Raw genomic sequence first — 20,951 nt, forward strand, 5'->3', positions numbered from 1 at the left:
AGACCTTTTTCACACACAGATAAACCTTACAACTTCTAAAAAGGAATAGTTCTGCCACCACACCTTTCCCAGACAGAATAGTGTTAGAGCACTTGCTTTTCTGGGACCAGAGTTTGATTTCAGTTTAAGGCCAGCAATGTAAAATGAGCTGTAACAGGATTAATCCAGCTCCTTCTAGAGGAATTTACATCCTTCTTTTCTAGAACACCAAATTAGGTCACGTTACTTGCATGATTCTTCTTTAGAAGCTGCTGGCAGAGAAAAAGAAAGTATTTGACAATTCAGCAAGAGATGTTTGCTGGGTCACTTACATGGCTTCTTGCAGCATGCAAGACTTGATAAAAATACTGAGTCTGTTAATTACACAGTGACTTTATAATCATCATGAAATGGTGAATATTCCTTTGGTTCTCCGTGAGAATTTTCAATTATGCAGCTTCCCCAAAGCAGAGCATTTCAATCTTCACATTTATTAAGCTAAATAACATTTTAGAAAACCACAATGAAGACAGAAAATAATTTGGGTCTTAATTGACTTCTAGGTTCTCCAATTTCCAAAAGTAGAATTTCAGCAGTACATAGGAAGAGGTTTCTGATTCAAAGCCAGCTCTGCCAGGATCCCCATGATTCCCACACAGAAGAACTGTGGATTTGGAAATCCCACCACCTGGAACCCTCACCCCCACAGCTGCTTTGCTGTGAGCCCAGTGATTCTGGCAATCCCAAGAATCCCAGTTCCAGACAGGACTTTCCCTGTGGCCATGAAAGGGCTGCTTCCAGCTCCCGAGTCCACAGCCGAGTTCCAAGATTGTCCATGATGCGGGAAAACTAGTTCCCACTGTCCCCCTTATCCCCCATCACTGGGATGCAGGGGTGGTTTGGTTGGGGTTTTTTTTGACTGGATTCAAGTTTGTCCCAAGAAATTTCATAGTTGCATCTTGAGCTGTCTCCCTGGCATTTCTGATTAGTCATAAAATGTTAATAATGAACAAACAGCAAATTTTATCTGTACAACAGGGTCCAGAACACTTTAGTGTTCCTATAAAGTTGTTCATATGATAAACTTGTCAATGTGAAGTCTGGAAATAAAGCAAAAAGCAAACATAGTAAAAAAAAAAAAAAAAAACCCAACAACTTAAAAATGCTAATTATTGTCAAAAGTGTATATTTTCTTGTAATTTGATTTTTGTTTTAAACACTTCCACTATCTACAAAATACAACAGGGTAAATGTTTGATTCAAGTCTTTCATTTTGTAGCAGTAAATGAGGCAGTAATACATTTTATTCTGTGGTCACTGTGACAAATTCCATTGGTTATTCTAAGGAGATAGCTGACATGCTCTGTATTATTTTAAAAGTCACTGAGAAAATTCAGAAAATGTTTGTAGAAGCCAGAAGACCCTGTTCCTACCATAAGCTCTCATTCCTACTACCTATGGATGAGAATTACTTATATATTTTTGTAGATTTCATACAAGTTACATTGAACGTCTTTCAGATAAAGGTGAGGAATTCAACATCAATCCTGTGCTGAAACAAAGCAAGAGGCAAAAATCAGCTGCTACCACCCAAGTACAAACAGCATTCATCTTTTATTACAACAACACGAGTCTTGAAATTGCAACAAATGCCGCTTTGGGGTTATCAATCCACAGGAAAGAGACATCATGTTCCAGAATCTCCTTAATCTCATCCTCTGCCAACAGGATACAGGTTAGTCCTCCACAGAAATCAGTGCTTGGAGGTCAGAGTCAGTGTGGAGGATACTCTGAAGATCTGTGGCAACATGTTACTCAGCTGGTAAAACATTTCCTCAGAAATTGTCTGGAAAAAAACCCAAAACACAGGTAAGGTTTGGCTTTTTGCTGTAGTTTGGAAGAATTAAGTCTCTCTCAACTTTGTTTCTTGGTATTTAAGATAATTGCTGCTGTTCAGAAGACAACAAAAATAATTTTCAAACTGTGTGTTATAATTCTATTGAATCCAGTTAAAAGGAAAAGATTGACCTAAAAAAATACTGGCTGTGTATTTATGTGACATATCCACGTATCCGTTTCCAGTAGATTTCTTGTTCCAGGGATTGATTATTTCTGCCAAACATAAGCAGGACAATGCTGCTTGTTATCTACAGGACTCCCGCTGTCTGCATTCCAGTATTAGATTCAACTTTGGAACTTATCTGTGGCTTCCTTCTTGCTCAGCAGCTTTCTACTTTGTCAAGAAATACATGTTACTCCTTTCCTAACATAACTCCGCTCTTAACTGCTTTTTAGGACAAACCTAGTGCTGACCCCCTTTGGAAAACTTCCTGTTTCTGAAGATCAGCTAGAACTCCAAATTAAATAATTTCAGAATCTAAATTAGAACCGACTTCAAATACCTGGAGTAATTAATGTTTTTGTGGAAGCATGACTGAACATTCTGCATTGCAGCTTTCCATGTTGTTAAACAATGAGTAATAAAACACCTTAAGTTATGTAATGCAAGGTTAGCCCATCTCCTCTGAGTAATTAACAGCAAAAAAGTCTCTTTTTCAAAGGTGATGCATTCACTATTTTTAAGTGAACTTCCCAGTTTGAAAGTTTAGCATCCTCTCAGAAACTACTACTGGGTATTAAAACATATAAACCCTCCCTTACTCCTCTTTTACAGGCAAGGAAACAAAACCAGATTGATTAATTTAAACTCACTCAAAAGGGCCAGGGAATAGCAAAAAAATCAAAACTAGATCTGCTGACATGACTTTTTACCAGCAGTCTCCTAGGTTGGAAATTACTTTGGTTTCACCTACCTGTGGTACCAGGAATTGTACAGTCCGAGAAATTCCTCCATCCCATGAGGCCATTTCCATCATGAAACCTAAAAAACCAGCACTGACACTGGATTACCTGTGCAATACCCCCCAGCAGTTACAGCATGTGCAAGCAGTGAGGGAATTTTCACACACAAGTAGGGTTTGAACTGCCTTCATTAGGGATGTCCTCAATTGCCTTTAAATCAGACTTGGGCAATCTGAATGAAATGTAGAAAATCTAAAGAGGAGTTCTGCAGAATATCAACACTGAGGACAGAACAATGAGTCCTACTGTGCAGCCCAGTGAGACCCAGCAGAAGTGAGGGTTTCTCCAAACAGTGTATCAGGAGTTCTTTCCATGGCTTCCTTTCACTGAGAAACAGGGGTGACCTCCCTGTGGCCTTGCAGTGCCTGAAGGGAGCCCACAGGAAAGATACAGAGAGACTCTTGGCAAGGGCCTGGAGTGACAGGACAAGGGGCAGTGGCTTCACACTGACAGAGAGCAGGTTTAGATTGGATATGAGGCAGAAATGGTTCCCTGTGAGGGTGGTGAGGCCCTGGCACAGGTTGCCCAGAGAAGCTGTGGCTGCCCCATCCCTGGCACTGTCCAAGGCCAGGCTGGATGGGGTTCTGAGCAAGCTGGGATGGTGGGAGGTGTCTCTGCCCATGGCAGGGGGTTGGAATCTTTAAGGTGCCTTCCAAACCAAACAATTCTATGATGATTCTATAGGGAAAAAGCTCAGCACTCACTTATTGCTCAAGTGATGAACTACCAAAGGCCACAGGAATCCTCTTGTGGCAAATAAGGACACTCACAAAAATACTTGTGTAATAGAAGTGGATGACATAGATGACACATGCATTGTGAACTATTAAAAGTCAATTACAATAGGAAGAGGTTCTTCAAGCAGGTGGTTGAAAGTGACTGGCTCAACTATTTGAGTGCAGCACACAAAAATGCAGAAAGTAATACAACCACATGGAAAGACAGAAAACTATGCTGAGTCATGAGAACTATTTTTTCCTAATATCCAGCCTAAACGTGCTGTCACTGTGAAGCCATTCCCCCTTGTCCTGTCACTGCAGGCCCTTGCCAAGAGCCTCTCTCCATCGTTCCTGTGGGCTCCCTTCAGGCACTGCAAGGCCACAATGAGGTCACCCCAAAGCCTTCCCTTCTCCAGGCTGAACAATCCCAATTCTCCCAGGCTTTCCTCACAGCAGAGCTGCTTCAGCCCTTTAACAAGTTATGTCCCTGCTCTGGACTGGCTCCAGCAGATCCCACTGAAGCATCCACTCCCATACCTTTGATGCATTTGAACACGAGCTCTGCCCTCTTCAGGCACCATGGAATGGTCATCTCCTAAAATGAAAAAATGAAAAGCCTTAATGCCCTATAAGATCTAACCAGCAAGAGTAGCAGGGAAATTATTAAAAGCAATACATTTTTTGCCCCAGCACATAATTTTCAAGCAGCATTAGGGACCCAGTCTTCAGAACATTCTAGGCAGGTGTGCACACCTTACAGGTGACCGTAAAAGCATTGCCACTCCTCATTGCTAGGAGAGCCAGTGTCAGGAAAATATTATACATCTTTAAGCTGTTGAATAAAAATGCTGTCGAGCCCACTGGAAACTGGGCTATTCAATTCCCCTGTGGAGCTCCAGGAAAGTCTAATATTCAACGGATAATTGTCAGGTTCATGCTTCAGCAAATCAAAGGCAGGCTCCCAACCATATCTTAACAGCATCATGATGACTCCTAGCTGTTCTTGATTTTGTTTAAGGTTTCTTGGCATACCCACAACCTTCAGTAAAATATTCTCTCTAATACTGGAACTGGAAGAAGCCCTTCTTCCCTAAAGATGCATTTATGGTAAGAGTGAGAACAAACAAAATTCATCTTCATCTGATGAAGGAGTTTCAGATATCAACAGCCACCAAATCCTTACCTAGACTTAAATAGCAAAACATGACATGAAAACCACGGTGGTTAAAGATATGGCTACAAGTCTGGGCTAAGTAATTTAAGTTTAAAGTTCATGAAGCATTTTTTGGCTGTATGCTACAAAGCCAATAACATTGTGATGATGTAATTCTATCAGAGACAGAATGACTCACTGCAAATACTTCTCAGAAAGAAGAAAACAGTATTTCTTTCTGCTGTACTCTTCAACACGAAGATGAGCACTTTCTACTCTGAATATAGGAATATAGACATGGAAACCAATTTATCATTCTAGGTACCTTTTCCAGTTTAAGCTTTACATAATTTTCTATTCACTAAAGTCAGCCAGTCTCTATTTTGCAATGTCAAACACACAGTGCAATCTGTTCTTATCAAAGAGCTTAATTTCAGGATTAAAGGGAGTTATTTGAGAGGCAAGGTGATCTAAGAATGCCCAGTGATAACACAACTGATAAACTGAATGTGTGGCTTCATTAAACAACTACTGAAAGCCAAAGCTGTTCCTTAGGTGGGGGAACTCCTGCCACACCCCAAAAATATACTGTATGTTAAAAACAGGGTAAGTTGGAAATATCTTTTCTTAAAGCTTTCATTATGTGAATCACTGCACCCCTATGTGCTGCTTTTAGGGTATACACCACCTTAATCAGACAGAACAGTGCTGCTTTGTCCTTTTTTTGTTGTTGTGGTTGCTTTTTGGCTTTTTTAATTTTTAAGCATTCTGGAAGCAACACTTGGTGTTTATTATAAGTCATCTGCCCATGTGTGCTTTCTGTCACAAGTAATGTGTTTATTGTTGGTTCTGATCACTGCTTTGGCTTAGTAAAAAACAAGTGACTAAGAAGAGAAGTTCTCTCTCAGGAGCACCTTGAGCAATCAGTGATGGGAACTGAGCCTTACAAGGACTGATCAACACAGCAGGATATGACACCATTCCTTGGACTATTTTAGAGGAACAGAGATGTTAAATTTTGTGGGCACTCAGGGAAATAACAGAATGTTGCTCCCTGCAAGCCACAAGAACTGAAGATGACGTAGTAGTGATTCAATTCTAATCCATCTTCACAAACATAAGTTCTCATGAATTCATCATGTTACCAGGAGCTTTCTCTGTTGTGGAAATGATGAAGGATCAGATAAGCACCAATTCAAAATACAGAGAAGGACACAAGAAAGCAAAAAAGCAAACAGCCAACCTCATAGGGTGAGTTTTGGATAACAGCATTCAAGAAAGTTAAAAAAAACCCACCTGGAACCTTGGGTGGTTTTCACTAGCAGAGACACTTCACTCCTTTTTAGGATGCAATCATTTTGTCAAATTAAGATTCCTTCCACTCATTTAGGAAAAATAAGGGGGAGGGGAAGACCAGCTTCACTGGTTAGAAAGATATGCTGCAACCCTTTTGATTTTATTTTCATTTAATTTGTGACAGTCTCACTACATGGGGCTGCTTAGGGCTTGGGCCTTTGCAGACCCATATCATAATCAGGTAATGGAAACAGTAAAGTCCATATATGTCATGTGGGAAAAAGATTTCAAACCAAATTTCAATGGGTAATTCATTAAGAATTAGCAAAGTGTCTAACTCACAGTGCATCTGTGCAAATCCTAAACACTGGATGAGCAGATATAAATTTAAAGGCAGGTAACACAGACGAGAGACATTTGAGTCAATACAGCCATCAATAACCTCTCTAAGGACATAAGCTCTGTTCATAAATATTTGTTACACAGTTTACACTCATTTCTACTTTTTTTAAAAATTATTTTTTCTTAAATTATGGCAATAGAGACAACTGGACTGAGATTACTGAAGGCAAAGAGTCACATTTTTGTCACTGTTGCTGTGTGGACAACAGCAATGGCTTCTAAGTTGAACCTACCAAGGGAGGGTGCCAGCTCTGGGATTTTTAGCAATGCCTTGCTGTTAGAGCCATTTCATTCCCCAGTTTATAGCAGATTCCAGTGATCAGACAGCAATACCTCATTTGTCCTGAATTCAAACTTGCCTGCTTTTGCCTTTCTCAGGTATCAAATCCAGTTTCTTTCCTTCATTTAATTTAATGATCAGAGCAGAGAGGTCCGTTTTGGTTGTTCTTACCATAAGAAAAATGAAGGAAAACAGAATTCCTGATTTTTTTTTTCATAGAAATAATAATGAAATCTAATGGCTTCATTGAGATTGATACAGTCAAACTGACAGAGAGGAGATTTTGATGGGATATAAGGAAGAAATTGTTCCCTGTGAGGGTGGTGAGGCCCTGGCACAGGTTGCCCAGAGAAGCTGTGGCTGCCCCATCCTTGGAAATATTCCAGGAAAGGTTGGATGGGGCTTGGAGCAAACTGGGACAGTGGAAGGTGTCCCTGCCCATGGGAGGGGACATGACTGGATGAGCTTTAAGGTCCCTTCCAACCCAAAGCAGTCTGTGATGCTGTGATTACTTTTGTGAGGTTGTAAACACCACTCTTCCATCTGCAGAAGGAGAAAACCTTTGGGAAAAGCACAGAGAACACGGCTAATGAATGCCTGTCCCAGGGCAGCATGGAAACATCTCTGCAGCTGGGCTCCTGGTTAACCACCTCACAAAAATGTTCTTCCGTAGGTGGTAAATGCAGAGTCAGAACTGCGCCAAAGGCACCGAGTTCAGGGTAACTTTCAGAAATCTGTCATTCTTCACTTCTCCCTCAACAAGGAGTTACAGATTTGTGTGTTGCAAATCAGGTCAGCCAGCTGCCAAGCACTGTAATAAGCAACCTGCTAATGCAAGTCACACAAAGCAGTTGTGCCTAAACACACACTTATCCTCCAGATCACCTTCCTCTTACTCTGCAAAGACTTACAACTTAATACAAAAGGTAAATTGTTTTACCAGGACCTTTTAAGAATCCAGCACTAGAGAAGATAATTCACCAGTTTCACACATCTCAAAGCATGTTGAACACTTGGTCGCGTGCTTCATTTGTAGTTTAAAATACAGATATGCAAACAGAAGCTAAAACTAACCAGGTTTAAAGGAAACAAAACTAGAAGAATAATATAATCAGGTGGCAACTTCATTAAGAAAAAAGTCAATATATTTAATAAATTTCTGAAACACAGCAACTGGGTCCCACAAGTGATCCAGGCTGCTGTCCTGCATGTTGATTACTTGCATTTGTGCCCCAAAAAAGGTCTCAATACAAAAGATGAAAAATTTCAGAAATCTCATCTGCTCCTAAAAGTCTACCTCTACAGAAATACATCCTTTGGAAGCTTCATTATTGGGTGTTTTTACCTTTTTCATTGCTTGCTTTTCATGATAATAGACCCTGATCCTGCAAAATAGGATCACTTCTACTCTGTGTTCCAGTCAAATTCTGTTATAAAACCAGTCACTGTTAAAGGTAATACACTGGTGAGCCTTTTCCTTGCGGTGAGTCAACCACTTTCCACAAAGGAAAGGCAATATTGAATTTTTAAGTGAAAAATCAAAGGGTTATTTAAAAAAAAAAACCCTCCCACAGACTGTAATTATTACTAATACCCTTGCATGGATGACAGATTTATCTTCTTTTTCTCATTTCTTTAGGTTTACAGACTTTCCAGCTCTTCAGGATATGAGGCATATGGCTGTACTCCCTGCCCATCACTCCTTTCCCTGCCTTTCCACCCCCTTTTCTTCTCTGTAAGCCAGGTGTGCAAGAGAAAGGAGCCAGCCAATAGTTTTAAATTGCTGTGCACTGAGAAATGTTACAGCTAACTGAGAGACAAGCTCTGCATCAGAGTCCCACTACAGAACAGAATACAAAACTCAGCATAGTAAGTAAGAACACAAAGAGCATCAGCAATATGCCTCTTGCCCAGTCAGTATTTGGGGGGAATTAGAGAGGAAACAGGGACAGAAATTAGGCAGTGAAGGAGGAGACAATTCAAAGTAAAGGTGAAATTTGGTTGCTGCTGTGTAGGGCTGAGGTGGTAGAGGATGGTATTTAGATTTACAGAACTCTAAGCCAAGCTTTGCCAGTTCTGCTGCTCTCAAAACTTAGTTTTCATGTTTTATAGCTAATGACAGAAAAAGAGTGGGGATCTGGTATCACTACTGCTTCAGCAACTCTGAAGGTAGAGTTTCTAAGCAAGAGCTTCCAGTTGTGTAGTCCCATCTTTTATTGTACAGCTGCAGTGAGCTGGATCCAGGAAGTGAATGTTCTAAAAGGAGGGGTGGGAATAAAAACTTTGAGTGATACAGCTGGCTGAGATGTTTTTAATTGGTCCAGCTCCTTAATTTGGGTCACCAAGTAGATGCAAGTGCCACGTGGTGTGGCAGAAGCCTGTGAGTGAGAAAAACCACCCCCTTTGGCCTAAATCAGCATGAAACACAGCTTTTGCAAAAATCCAAGGATATTAAACCAGCCCAAATGTTTCTATTTACTTACTTCTGACATTTCATGCACCAGCAGGAGGGGAATGCTGATGGTGGTGATGTCGTGTGTGCAGCAGACCTTGAGGATGTTCCTGAGCCCCATGATGGCCGGGTCCCGGGCAGTCACGTTCACAGACCTGACATTGTCATCCACACACAGGTGAAAGGCAACGTGGATTTCTGAGAGGTTTGAGTGCCGTGTGATGTAGAACTCTCCTGCACAATGAGGCAAACCAGGAAGGTGAGAAATCAGGTAGTGATCTGTACTGAAATACAATTGTTTGGCAATGTAAGAAAGATAAGAGGCAAATGCAAATATACAGCAGAGATGAGAACATACACAAGAGATGCAAAATCTCTTGGACTATCACTGTTTTACAACCACCCCACACTCCCTCCCCTGCTTTGATGGATTCCACTGGCATCATGGCCACATGGTGTAATAAACCATAACAGTGCCAGTACAGGATATGATCCCTATATAGCACAAAATAGAAAAACAAACCCAGAGGAGGTGCAATACTCAAAATACACAATGCAAGCACAGAATTGCAGACAGATGTGGGAGGCGGAAAGGCCAAAAAAGGATGGGTTCAAATAAAGGATGCACAGAGCCTGTGGAAAAAGATAGTGGGTTACATAACAACTGAGATATGGCACTAGAACACAAAGGGATCAGTGACTATTAGAATTTAAAATAATTCAGAGTAGTGGGAAGGTGAATTACAGAGTTGTCTGAAAAAAGTAACTAAGACATCTTATTGGGGGTATTTTTAGATTTGTTATTCATTTATCAAAGGTGAGGGGCAGTAAAAGTCACATCTCTTCATCGTTCCTCTGCACTGGAGATTTAAAGTCTACAGTACAGTCAAGGGAAGAGCAGGTCTGCAATGCCCCCACTGTTTCCGTCAACAAATAAACATCTTCCTTCAAACCTATTCCCACTGGCCACTGAAGTTAACATCTTTTCTTTGAACTGGAAGAGCTAGAGAATGGGTCTGTACTCCTTCTGGGTGACTGCTAAGGAGGCAGAAATCCCCAGCAGTGACCATCTACAAGCAGTAACAGGCAGGCCACTGGTGCAAGACACACCTGGATTTGTCTGGTCCAAGATGATTTATAATCCACTGTCACTAACAATATTTAAGACAGTCAGGAAATCAATTTTAAGAAACCCTCATTCAACCACAGGTTGTATGGACTTAATGCCTCCCCCCTCCAACTGCATATTCCTCTTCAAATTGCATAGCAGCTTTCCTTACTAAACATCACAATATACACAGAAGATACTTTCCCTGAGAGAGGAATTTCTCAAAGTTAAAAAATCCACTCAAAAATGCTTTTCTGTATCACAACAGTGATGTACATATAGCTATTTTCAAAAATAAAATTAGCTGTTAGTATTGAAGTTTCACCTTTTCCCCAAGATGCTCATAGATTTTTTTTTTCACCCTCAAATTCCAAAAGGAAATTTTAGGCAAAGAGAAGTGATTTGCCCCATGCCATGTGACGCAGTGGCAAAGCTGGGAATAGAAACCAGATGTCCTGACACCCAGTCCTCTGCCTCAGCCACAGGAACATCCTTCTCCTCTGATTGAGGTCAGCTTGGGTTCAGTTTGTAATTTGTGTTCCGACTTTAGAGCTAAAAATGTGCATGTATGAAACACAATTTGCTTCAAGAAGAGGGGCTCAATGCCACACAACTCACCCGGCAAAATGTTTGACTGGTTCCGTTCGATATTCTTTAATTTATCTTCATTCCCACTGATTTTGTTTTCTGTGTATGAACACATGGAACAAATATTAATCATATCCTCTATTAATTACACTTGGGCATGAAAAGGTTCATGTACTGATATGTGGCTTGAATTTTGACCATGAAGTTACCATAAAGTCCCCAAAAAGCAGGGGGATGGGTAGCATTGTTTTCTCTGTCTTCAACACATCCCAAACTGAATCTTACCTCAAATCACTGCCTTTCTTACCATCCTGTGATATTTCTTCATTTGGACAAAAGCAAACAAAATATTCTCAGAAATAACACGAAACTTTGGAAATTGCCCCCACAACCACATAGTATCTTGCTATTACTCTTTCAAGAATGTAATAAATTAAAATTAATTTGTTCCTAAGAGATTTACATAAATCAGCAGCATAAAACCAGCTTTCACCATTTCTCTCGAGATGCAGCAATATGCAGGTTCTCAAGGAAACTTGTTTTTCTGTGTACTCATATTTGTTCATGTTCCTGATGCATTTAAATCATGTAAGTAGCTCTTTGCAAGGAAAATAAAGTTTGATAATGTAGAATTGCACTGCCTTAATGTGGTCAGAGCATTTCCCAGCCATCTGTAAACACAACTGCAAGGAAAACCATTCACAAAGCTAAATACACATTTAGGCAATTTGGTATTCAGTTTTCAGCATTCACCTTAAAGGAAGGGAAAAAAACCATAAACTCCTTTTCTGCAATTTTTGAAGATTTACATGTAAATGGCAATAAAAAGGTAAAGACAGATAAAGTCTGTGCTGCTACAGGCAGTTTAGGAAGACAGAATAGCCTGATGTACTTCGCATGCTGTTAAAATGGGACTTTTATATGTTGATCTATTTTAAAGGATGTCTGTTATGGCAGCATAGACACCACCTGAACATCACATTCTCTCTGCAAATTTCATGCAGAGTTTCTTGATGAACCCAAACATTCCATTTCACAGATGAAATAACTGCAGAAGAGTGGCATCAACTTGCCCCTGCCCACAAACATCCAGCTGACCACTGTTCTATTTCAAGGAGGGTAATTTTGGTTGTCACTGACCATGGTGTCTTTTTGTCTTGCTGCTACGCTGTGCTCTGGCCTTAAGTACAACCTTCTGGACAATTTCAAGTTGTTCTTGGATTCCAGGAAAATGGAAATCCGTGCATTCTTGGCAAACGGTTGCGAAATCTAGGAAAAAAATAAGATTGAAATGCACATCCTGAGGTTGTGCTCAGTAACATTATGTAATTCTACTCTACCGATCAAGTAAATCCAGCTATAAAGGCAAACTCCCCAAAAGCAGATAAAGCCCTGCTGGACTTCTCTTCCAAAATTTATTGAGGATTATATTTGACAGATTGTGACATGGTCCCATACTTTCCCCTCTACTGTGGCTGCAGGATCTTGTTGATGGCTAGAAGATGCAATTTTGTGTTTAATGGTATTATTTAAATGTCTGTGTTCTCTCATTACCTAAAATTCAGCATAAAAACAAATCTCCTTTTGTTATTCATTAAAATATTTAAGCAGTTAAAAAAGTAACTGCAAAATAAGTACAAAATAATACTGTTACAATTAAACAACTTGGAAACCATCAACAGCACAAATGTAACTGCAGTTCTTCCTGGTACACTTCCCTCTCCTTCTTGCTACAAGCCTGATTCCAACTGTTTCCAGGAAATCTCAACCACCACAGAATATTTTTTTTATGCAAGCATAATGACAAATAATAGTCAAAAAAAGACATTCCAAGTGTGAGTATTTTGGTATTAAACTTCAGGATGGAGATGGGAAGGTCAAACAGGAATAAACACAAGTTTCATTGCTTAACCTTGATAGAAAACACCATCACAGTGCCCACTTACTCAAAAGACTTAAATGCACTTAAAATGGCTATTAATCAAACTTTCCAGCAGTAGGGAAGTAAAATTCCTATTGTTTATTTTTAATGGGATTCATTGAATCAAAAGTACATGGTATTTTTATACATTTACTTATCACTTTAAAATCTGAGCATATTTCTTTTCCATTTTTGCAAATAGGTTTCAGTGTGATAATCTGGTATTACAAAGTTAGAAGTTCCTATAATAAATTTGTCTCAGGCAGCAATATCAACATTTGTTTGTTACTTATGTAACAACATAAGTATGTTCAATATGTTTGTTACTCAGACACAAAATGTAGGGAAGACATGAGAGATAACAGCAAAACACTGTCCCCCATCCTCACCCATATCTCTTTTTGCATTCGTTACCCTTTTGCAATACCATATCCAAAACATGAGTGTCTCCACTGAATTTTAATTTTACAAGGAATATTTTTCTGTGAGAGAAGACAGGGAGATTTTATTTATTATTTTATTCATTTTCCCTGACATGATACATCCCTTTAGAGGGCTCACCTCTTTTGATTCCACTGTATGAGCTGATCCTGTTATCCACCAGTAACACCAGGCCACAGAGGGAAGTTGAGTAGAGGGACATTGCAGTCTGAAGCCTGTGGAGCTTCACCCCACTGCGGTGATTGCGCTTGTGTTTGCAGAAATCCAACATATCAGCTCTCAGCAGCCTCAGGTTGTGCATGGTCTTCAGCTGAGCTCCTGCACAAAGCACACGTGGCTTAATCCCAGTGGAAGACTAAACTCAGGACTCGGATTGAAATGCACAGGCACAAAGTGGTTCCCTAAAGATCTGTAAGGGAGCTGTAACCAGTAACACCCAGAGGAAGTTCTTAGCCACATATTCAGTTGTACAGACACATCAGTGATTTGCAAAGCAGCAATAAAAATGCACTGTTTTCACAAAGTGAGGCTTGTCCGTGCCAGAAATGAGCCTTGTTCCCATTGCAGAATCACTGAATTATTAAGGTTGGAAAAGACTCCCAAAATCAAGTCCAACCTGTGCCCAATCTCTACCTTGTCACCGGCCCAGAGCACTGAGTGCCATGTCCAGGCATTCCCTGGACACCTCCAGGGATGGGGACTCCAAACCTCCCTGGGCAGCCCCTTCCAACCCTTTCTGTGAAGAAATCCTTCCTGAGGAATATTGCAGGGGGCTAGGGATGAAATACTGATGTGTGGTGGTATATCCTTCCCACCCTCCCCAGAACCACTCCACAAGCTCAGGAACTCTTGCTAGGCCTTGGCACTTGTGCAATGAGTTGGGTGATGAGGCATCCCTAGGCCATCCCAGGAACTGCTGCATGGCTGAAGTGGGAGCAGTATGGAGGGGAAGGGATCATCAGTCAGCCCCTGACAGCCTGGAAACATCCCCTCCCTGACCCATGGCCCAAAGGGAATGGTACCATTGCTGATGGAGTTTTGAAAACTTCAGCAATTCAACCTGAGGATGAACATTTTCCAAATGACGCACGCCAATCATCTTATGACCCTATGGACAGTGGTCCTAAGGGATGTCCTTGGAGCTTTCCTGCACCACAGCAGGCTGCACCAGCATCTCCCTCTGACAGAGATGCCTCTCAGAGCTTGCAAACTCCCAAGTCGGTGATACTAGGAGGATTGTCACTGCCCATCTCTGCCTAAATCATTTAAATTTGATTATAATCCAATTTTCCTCTGTGTGTTTTATCTACATAATAATAGAGTGAACCTTGCCTTTGAACTTTTTTGCTCTTTTGCAAATTTGTATCAAACCTGCTTTGGCTGATGCCTTTGCTGGCATTTTTTAAGTGACCTAAACCACTTCGCTGGTGATTTTTTAAGTGACCTAAACCACTCCTTCACAACATAATGTGGTCAAAACAGCACAAGAAGACTCTACTGCACAAACAAAAAATATAAATTGCAAGTATCTATTCTGCTGTCAACTGATCATGGGAAGTGAATTTAGTGAACACATTTTTCTACCAAATGTAAGAAAAGTTGAAGTATCATTTTTAGGCAATGTGTTTTGCTGTGAGTTTTTACATGAGTCACCCCATCAAAATGGATGAAAATTTGCTTCTAGAATGTTTTCCATTAAGCCTATTTCAGATACTGCTTGATACAGTTTATGCTGTTCTCTTACACATGTGAAAAACAAATACAAACCAGTTCCAAACTGTGTATTATACACATTGACAGTTAAATACTGTAAATAATGCATGCCTGGGATACATTATTTTATTACCAGCTGTTATTATGTTTGGTTTACTCCACTTACCTAAGTGAATAGTAAAGCTTTCTTCTAACAGCCTTTGCTCCTCATAGATTCTCCCATTTCCTTCCACAGATTCCCTCAGCTGGCTAGGCTGAACTTTAATTTCATCACTAAAATAATGAGACAAGTACCGAAAAGTTATCCTATTTTTTGTTCAAGACTAGCAACTTCGGGAAAGTTATCCCAAGTTTTCTCAGCTGGTCTGTGGAAACCAGGAGACCAAACCTATGAGCATGCGCTGCACTCATGTGAGGTTTCACCTTTACCTTCCTGGCAGCAGGAAAAGGAGACTCCAGTGTTAGATTAGCATTACTTGGCTCATTTGTAAAGCATTCCAAGACTGAGAAATAAAAATAAGTCGCAATAGTTGTAACATAATAAGAATGTAGGAATAAAAGGAAAACAAAAAGAATAGTCCTCAGCCTATTTACAGCAGCCAAAACCTTGTTTATGAAGTTACTAGATAAAGCATTTCTTTTGTTCTTCCCACACAAAATGGGAGGTTTAAAACCACCTTATCAAATGTTCCCCAGTGTTCAAACTACCAGAAAACATTTCAGATATCAGTTTTAATTTTTTTCCCTAAATTCAACTGTCTGGTAGTGATACAACAAATGTTGTTCCTAATACATGAAAGAACATCAGCATCTCTCCAATTTGTTTCTGCATTAGTGAGAACTTTCTCTGTTTTCAAAGTGCCTCACCTCCAAAGCTCTTTCATAAACTTGCAAGCAATTCTACTGATTGCAAATGCCTAGTAGCAATGTACTAGTGTTGAAAAATAAGGATCCTACCCAATTTACAAATTCTAATTTCCCTGCCATTTCCTCAAACAGAAAGCTTCTCATTCAACTCTCTCCACTAGTGTTCACACACAAAAGAATTCCATTTTTTTAGCTGTCCAGCGATATACACTTAGAAAAAAAAAATTGTTACCATTTATTATGGTACCATTATTCTCCAGAACATGCTTAGGTGGTAACAGACTGCCCTGTGAAACAGGGAAAGACAGACATAGGAAATAAAGGCAAAATAGGAGGAAATTCCACTCAACTCAAGCTGTACTTTAGTGCATTACAACACGTTCTGGTACAGAGAGGTTGTAACACCACACAATGAAGAAACTCCTAAATTTAAACATATTTAATTATGATGGTCTATTTGCCTTTGATTTGCTTTGATTATCCTATTTAAATTATTAATAGATATTACCATATTCCTAAGAAATAGAACCATAGTATCCTATTTAAAAGATTATGTAAATGCAAATCCATTGAACTATTACAGCTGGAATTAAGCATCACAGAGGAATTAAATACCTGACCGAGCTGTTGTTGGGATTCTTTAGGTCCTGATGAAGCTTTATCACCCACTCCTGATATTCCTGCTTCTGGATAGCAGTAGTCTGTTTTAATTCATTGGTCCATTTGTTCTCCAAATCCTGACAGGAGAGCAGTGATAATTTGAGTGGTGTGGGTGTTCTTTTTAAGGTGATTATGTGCACGACACATTCTAGTTACCTGCTGAGACTCAAAATGCTGAGCTGCTAAGGAATTCACATCCTGGTCAGTCAGTGATTTCCCAAGCTCCTGCATCACCTTATCCATTTCAGCTCCTTGCCTGAAAGAGAAGCAAACACAGATTTCAAAAGACTGGCAGAAGAAAATCCTCTGCTGTGATACAAAAACAAACTTGGTTGTTTGTTACTGATCACAGATTTAACAACGAATATCCACAAAACAAATTGGAATTAAGGGTCAGGGATTCAAGTCAGCTCCCGTGTAAACAGACCACTTACTCTAATTTGGGACAGTCTCAGTTGCCACCAGCATACGTTCCAACAGAGATACGATAAATTCCATCAGAGTCAATACACAGCTACGTCACACCTGAGCTCTACAACAGTACTGCTCTTTCTTCTGTATGCACACTTGAGAAGAGCCAATGAGCAGCAAAATGATTTGCTAACACCGTACTGGCAACATTTACCCCCAAACTAGAAATACGTACAATTCAGTCTGCTATGCACTGTGTAATGTGAGCTTAAACACACACAGCTCAAGAGGAATATTGCACTCAGAATGCTAAACCAGACCTTCTGAAATTACTCTGGCACAAAAAGAAAAATCCACATTCAATGTGTTCCCTCTTGTGGATAAAGGAGTCACCTGCAGCTATCCAAGCTTATTCCAGAACTTGGGGTTCAGACTCAACACTTTCTGGAAACCAAAACCTATATTCTCCTCAGTCACTGAAAATAATAAAAGGCCATCAAAGTAATAAAAGGTAGCTGATCCTAATGATATCATAGAATCATAGAATGGCTTGGGCTGGAAAGGACAGGAATGTTCATTTCATTCCAACTCCTGCCACAGGCAGGGACACCTTCCACCAGACCAGGTTGCTCCAAACCCCATCCAACCTGGCCTTGGACACTTCCAGGAATGGGGCAGTCACAGCTTCTCTGGGGATCCTGCGCCAGGGCCTCACCACCTCTTGAGTAAATAATTTTTTCCTAAGAGCCAATATCCAATCTAAATTTCCACTCTTTCAGTTTGAAACCATTCCCCCTCACCCTATCTCTACATGCTCTTGGGCCAGCCAAGTGTTGTATGACTTTGGGTTTACACAGACAAATACAAGCTACACACATCGTCCTATGAGTTTACACATCCAGTGGCAGGCACCCCTATTTAATAAGAGAGAGGAAAACCTAAATAATAAAAAAAAGGAATACCTTTCCCGCAGTTTTTTCAGTTCCACATCCCTTTCACTTATTAATTCTGAGATGCTAACAAAATAATTGTGTTCCAAGTTTAACAGCATTTCAGAAGCTGGAGAATGGATCAGATCATGATAAACATCTGCAAAATCTTCATCCCAGCTGGTTTCTTCAGGTTTTGCATGTTCTAATGTTGTCTAAAGAAAATGTAAGAGATTTTAAAGTATAAGGTACCCCTTGGGACATATAAAAATCCCTCATAATGGTGGGGTAAAACCATGGGGGCCCACATTCAGCCTTTACCATACATAAATTATCTTGCCTAATTTAAGCTTTCTGTATTCTATAGCTTTCAATTTTCTCCTTTCCCGTTCTTTCTCTTTCAAAGCAACTAAAATCAGAATCATTAAGGTTTGGATTACAGTGAGGAATTACCAATTTTCATACAACACCAGCTTGGAAAGAACAGCAATATCCACAACAATATTTGCACCTGATGAATTTTAGATAAAGCCCAAAACACCAGCTGTGCAAACATAAATGCTTTGCTAGAAAGGATGACTAACCTCTGATGTCACTAAGCATATAATAAACAACAGTGATTTAAGAAAAGCTATTTTTATTGAACAAAGAATGGCCCAAGAATGCCAGTTTTGCAAGCTCTTTATGTAATTTTTCACATTTTTCTATATTCCATGAGAAGCAAACTCAATTCCTATAATCTTTTCCTTGAATTGTCATTCTTTTTTTTTCTTCGCTAGGACTCTACCAGTTCTTTTGCACTCCACTATTTTAAAGATCCCATGCAAAACTGGAGACACTATTCCAGCTAAAGCCTCATCCCTCCTAAATAATGTGAAATAGTCATATGAACTCAAAAAATGAACTGAAAAGTCTCTCTCAGCTATACACTTTCTCCTTCTAGCCTTAATTGCTATTACTGAGATTTAGGATAGGAGTATCACTTTATTACCTCTTGCTTTAATTGTAAGGCACTATAAGCATTATGTCTATTTTTTGTTTGAGTATCAACTGTTGAATGAACAAACCATTTGCCTCTCCATTGTCTATCTTTTTACTCTATTAAATTCAAGAAAAACTTGACTAAGAACTTGTAGGATGAAGACTTGATGCTCACTTTCAGATAAAAAGAAAAAGCTGTAAGAATTGATCAGTAAAAGTGAATTTTAGTGTAATTTTTCATCTTCACAACTGTGGTTGTACACACACACACTCTCTCACAAAGCAAGCCTGAATATTAACTTTCCAGCCTCATTTTACCTCTTTATAAGCTTTAGCCCAAGTATCTGCCAGCTGGTTGATGTCTACTTTTCCCGATTTCACTGCTTCCAGAGCCACTTCAGCTTGTCTGTCATAATCTTTTATAGTTTCCTCTTCTACAAACTTGCTAAGAGATTGCTTCAGGTCTATGAAAACAAGAAGAAAATGGTCCATCAACAGAACATATCAGTAGTCACCCAGGAAACCTCTAAGTAAGGTTTTTCACCTGAAAACCTTTTCCTTGCTAGCACTTGCTAGCACTGACAGCAATTTTCTCTGATGTTTTGCTGTTTAAAAAACATTTTTTTAAACACTGTTCTAGTAAAACACCCTTCTTTTGGTTTCTTAGAGCAAGCTGTAAGGTACTTGTGGACAAGGATTCATGAGATTAATTTAAGAAATCAATTCATACCATTTTCTACAAAGCATGGCAGATTGTGCAGAACCATCAGACGTCCGTGCAAATGACTGATATTCTCTTGCACTGGGAATTTGAGAGGCACAGTAAGCACCAAATGTTCATTTCCAGCACTGAATTTGTACACATAGTCTCTCTCCCTAGTGAAAGTCTTTCCTTTATTAGGCTTCATCCTCTTGAGTTTGTTCCCTGCAATGGAAATAAAGTAACAAGAATTACATTCTCGCAAAATCAGAAGTAAAAAATGGTAATGAAAAACCATGGCTTTGGTAATAATTAACAGCCAAGAATACTTGACCTCCCCAAATTTTCATAGATACTCAGTTCTGACTTCCAAACACACGGAACTGGAACTGAAGCATAAATACCAGTTTCCAAAATACTAAATACTTCTGAAATGCATGTGAGTGTGTCGATATATGAATTACTCTTAAAAATTACAGCATAAATGTCCTGACTTAAAAGCAGAACCAGGGCAGATGGGAACCCTGATAAACAGAAAAGTAACTGAAACACCTTGACTTTTGCCACGATGCCTCAAAAGCAGAAATCCTTCACAGTGCATAGAGGATTTTATTTCCTTCTTTCTGCAGGTGCTAGGCCTGGGGAGTGGGGGAGCAGATGTTTGCAACGATTTTTAGAAAGAGCTGATTTTGTCCCGCTGTAACTTGTATTAAAAATAAACCAAGAGATATAAGGGGGCTGTGTAAAGAATGAAAACACAGGCTGGGAGCACATACCGGTGCTGGTATTTTTACGCTCCACTGGGCTCCTCCACTCATTCACATCCCTCTGTTTTGAACATCACCTGCAAAGCTGGACACATTGCTTCAGCTGAACCCTGCCCCGTGCTGAACACCACAGCCCAGGGAGAAAAGAACCCAACAAAAATAAAAAATTCTATAGCAAAATTCATGGGTTTAGGGTTTGTAGGGTTTTTGGGTGGGTTTTCCTGTGAACAAACCTACATGTTGGGCACAGATGAAACAAGTCAGTCTCAAAAAATAACATCTCAGGACAAACAACATTGATGCGAGGCGGTGTCCCGGCCTCTCTGGGAGTGGGATTCAAAGGGAAATCCTGGGAAATACAAACCCGACCACGCTCTTTCTGCTGCTCCCCGATGCAGCGAGGAGGTGGGGAGGAAAGTGATGGAGAGAGAAAGGGGGACAAACCCCCTGTTCCAAAGCGGCACCTCCTGCTCTAGAAAACGCAGGCTCAAAGCCGGCAGGACACGGCCTGCGGGATCCCATCCGCCCCCTCCCCGCCCCGGGGAGCTCCCGGTGTCCGCGTTCCCTCCGCTGGAAGCGGCAGCACCCGCGGGCACAGGAAACCTCCCGGCCGCGCCCGTCCCGTCCCGGCTCACCTGGCTCCGGGCGGGCAGCCGCGGGTTAACCGGGCCGCGGGGAAGGGGGAGCCGGGATGTTCCGCCTCCCCCGTCATCGCAGCTGCG

General features: G+C 40.4%; 2 protein-coding genes across 4 annotated transcripts in view; one reads left to right on the forward strand and one right to left on the reverse strand.

Moving 5' to 3' along the window:
* Nucleotides 1-11,471, forward strand: part of TIGAR (TP53 induced glycolysis regulatory phosphatase) — a 62,370-nt gene extending 50,899 nt beyond the window's left edge. Inside the window, exons 8-10 of one of the 2 annotated variants that reach the window (XR_005604386.1) lie at nt 1,708-1,848; nt 8,331-8,560; nt 9,199-11,471. The gene's annotated coding sequence lies outside the window, so the exon portion shown is untranslated. Of the gene's footprint in view, nt 1-1,707; nt 1,849-8,330; nt 8,561-9,198 lie in introns of those variants that run through there. The other variant, XR_002047956.2, reaches the window with a different exon arrangement.
* On the reverse strand, nt 1,140-20,947 carry C1AH12orf4 (chromosome 1A C12orf4 homolog). 2 transcript variants are annotated; one of them, XM_010410355.4, is made up of 14 exons: nt 20,239-20,813; nt 19,493-19,687; nt 19,081-19,226; nt 17,815-17,996; nt 16,598-16,697; nt 16,397-16,518; nt 15,081-15,187; nt 13,322-13,519; nt 11,980-12,108; nt 10,870-10,938; nt 9,175-9,377; nt 4,098-4,155; nt 2,793-2,860; nt 1,140-1,825 (listed from the first exon to the last, which is right to left on the reverse strand). In XM_010410355.4, exons 2-14 carry the CDS (start codon nt 19,668-19,670, stop codon nt 1,733-1,735), a joined length of 1,653 nt encoding a protein of 550 aa, XP_010408657.2. In that variant the 5' UTR covers nt 19,671-19,687; nt 20,239-20,813; the 3' UTR covers nt 1,140-1,732. The 2 variants fall into 2 exon arrangements, with proteins under 2 accessions (XP_010408657.2, XP_039426079.1); XM_039570145.1 differs by lacking the exon at nt 20,239-20,813 and adding an exon at nt 20,865-20,947 and having other exon boundaries at nt 1,146-1,825.
* Between the last annotated feature and the right edge of the window lie 4 nt (nt 20,948-20,951).

The sequence above is a fragment of the Corvus cornix genome, chromosome 1A (assembly GCF_000738735.6).
Source record: "Corvus cornix cornix isolate S_Up_H32 chromosome 1A, ASM73873v5, whole genome shotgun sequence".
In the NCBI taxonomy this organism is placed as follows: domain Eukaryota; kingdom Metazoa; phylum Chordata; class Aves; order Passeriformes; family Corvidae; genus Corvus; species Corvus cornix.

Excerpts from the sequence above, each read along its gene's own strand:
- C1AH12orf4 (XM_010410355.4), bottom strand. The coding sequence starts at position 19,670 with ATGAAGCCTAATAAAGGAAAGACTTTCACTAGGGAGAGAGACTATGTG. Across the intron at positions 10,939-11,979 it reads CAAGACAAAAAGACACCATG|AAAACAAAATCAGTGGGAAT; the intron begins GTCAGTGACAAC and ends GTTCATACACAG. Across the intron at positions 2,861-4,097 it reads CGTGTTCAAATGCATCAAAG|GTTTCATGATGGAAATGGCC; the intron begins GTATGGGAGTGG and ends CTGGTTTTTTAG.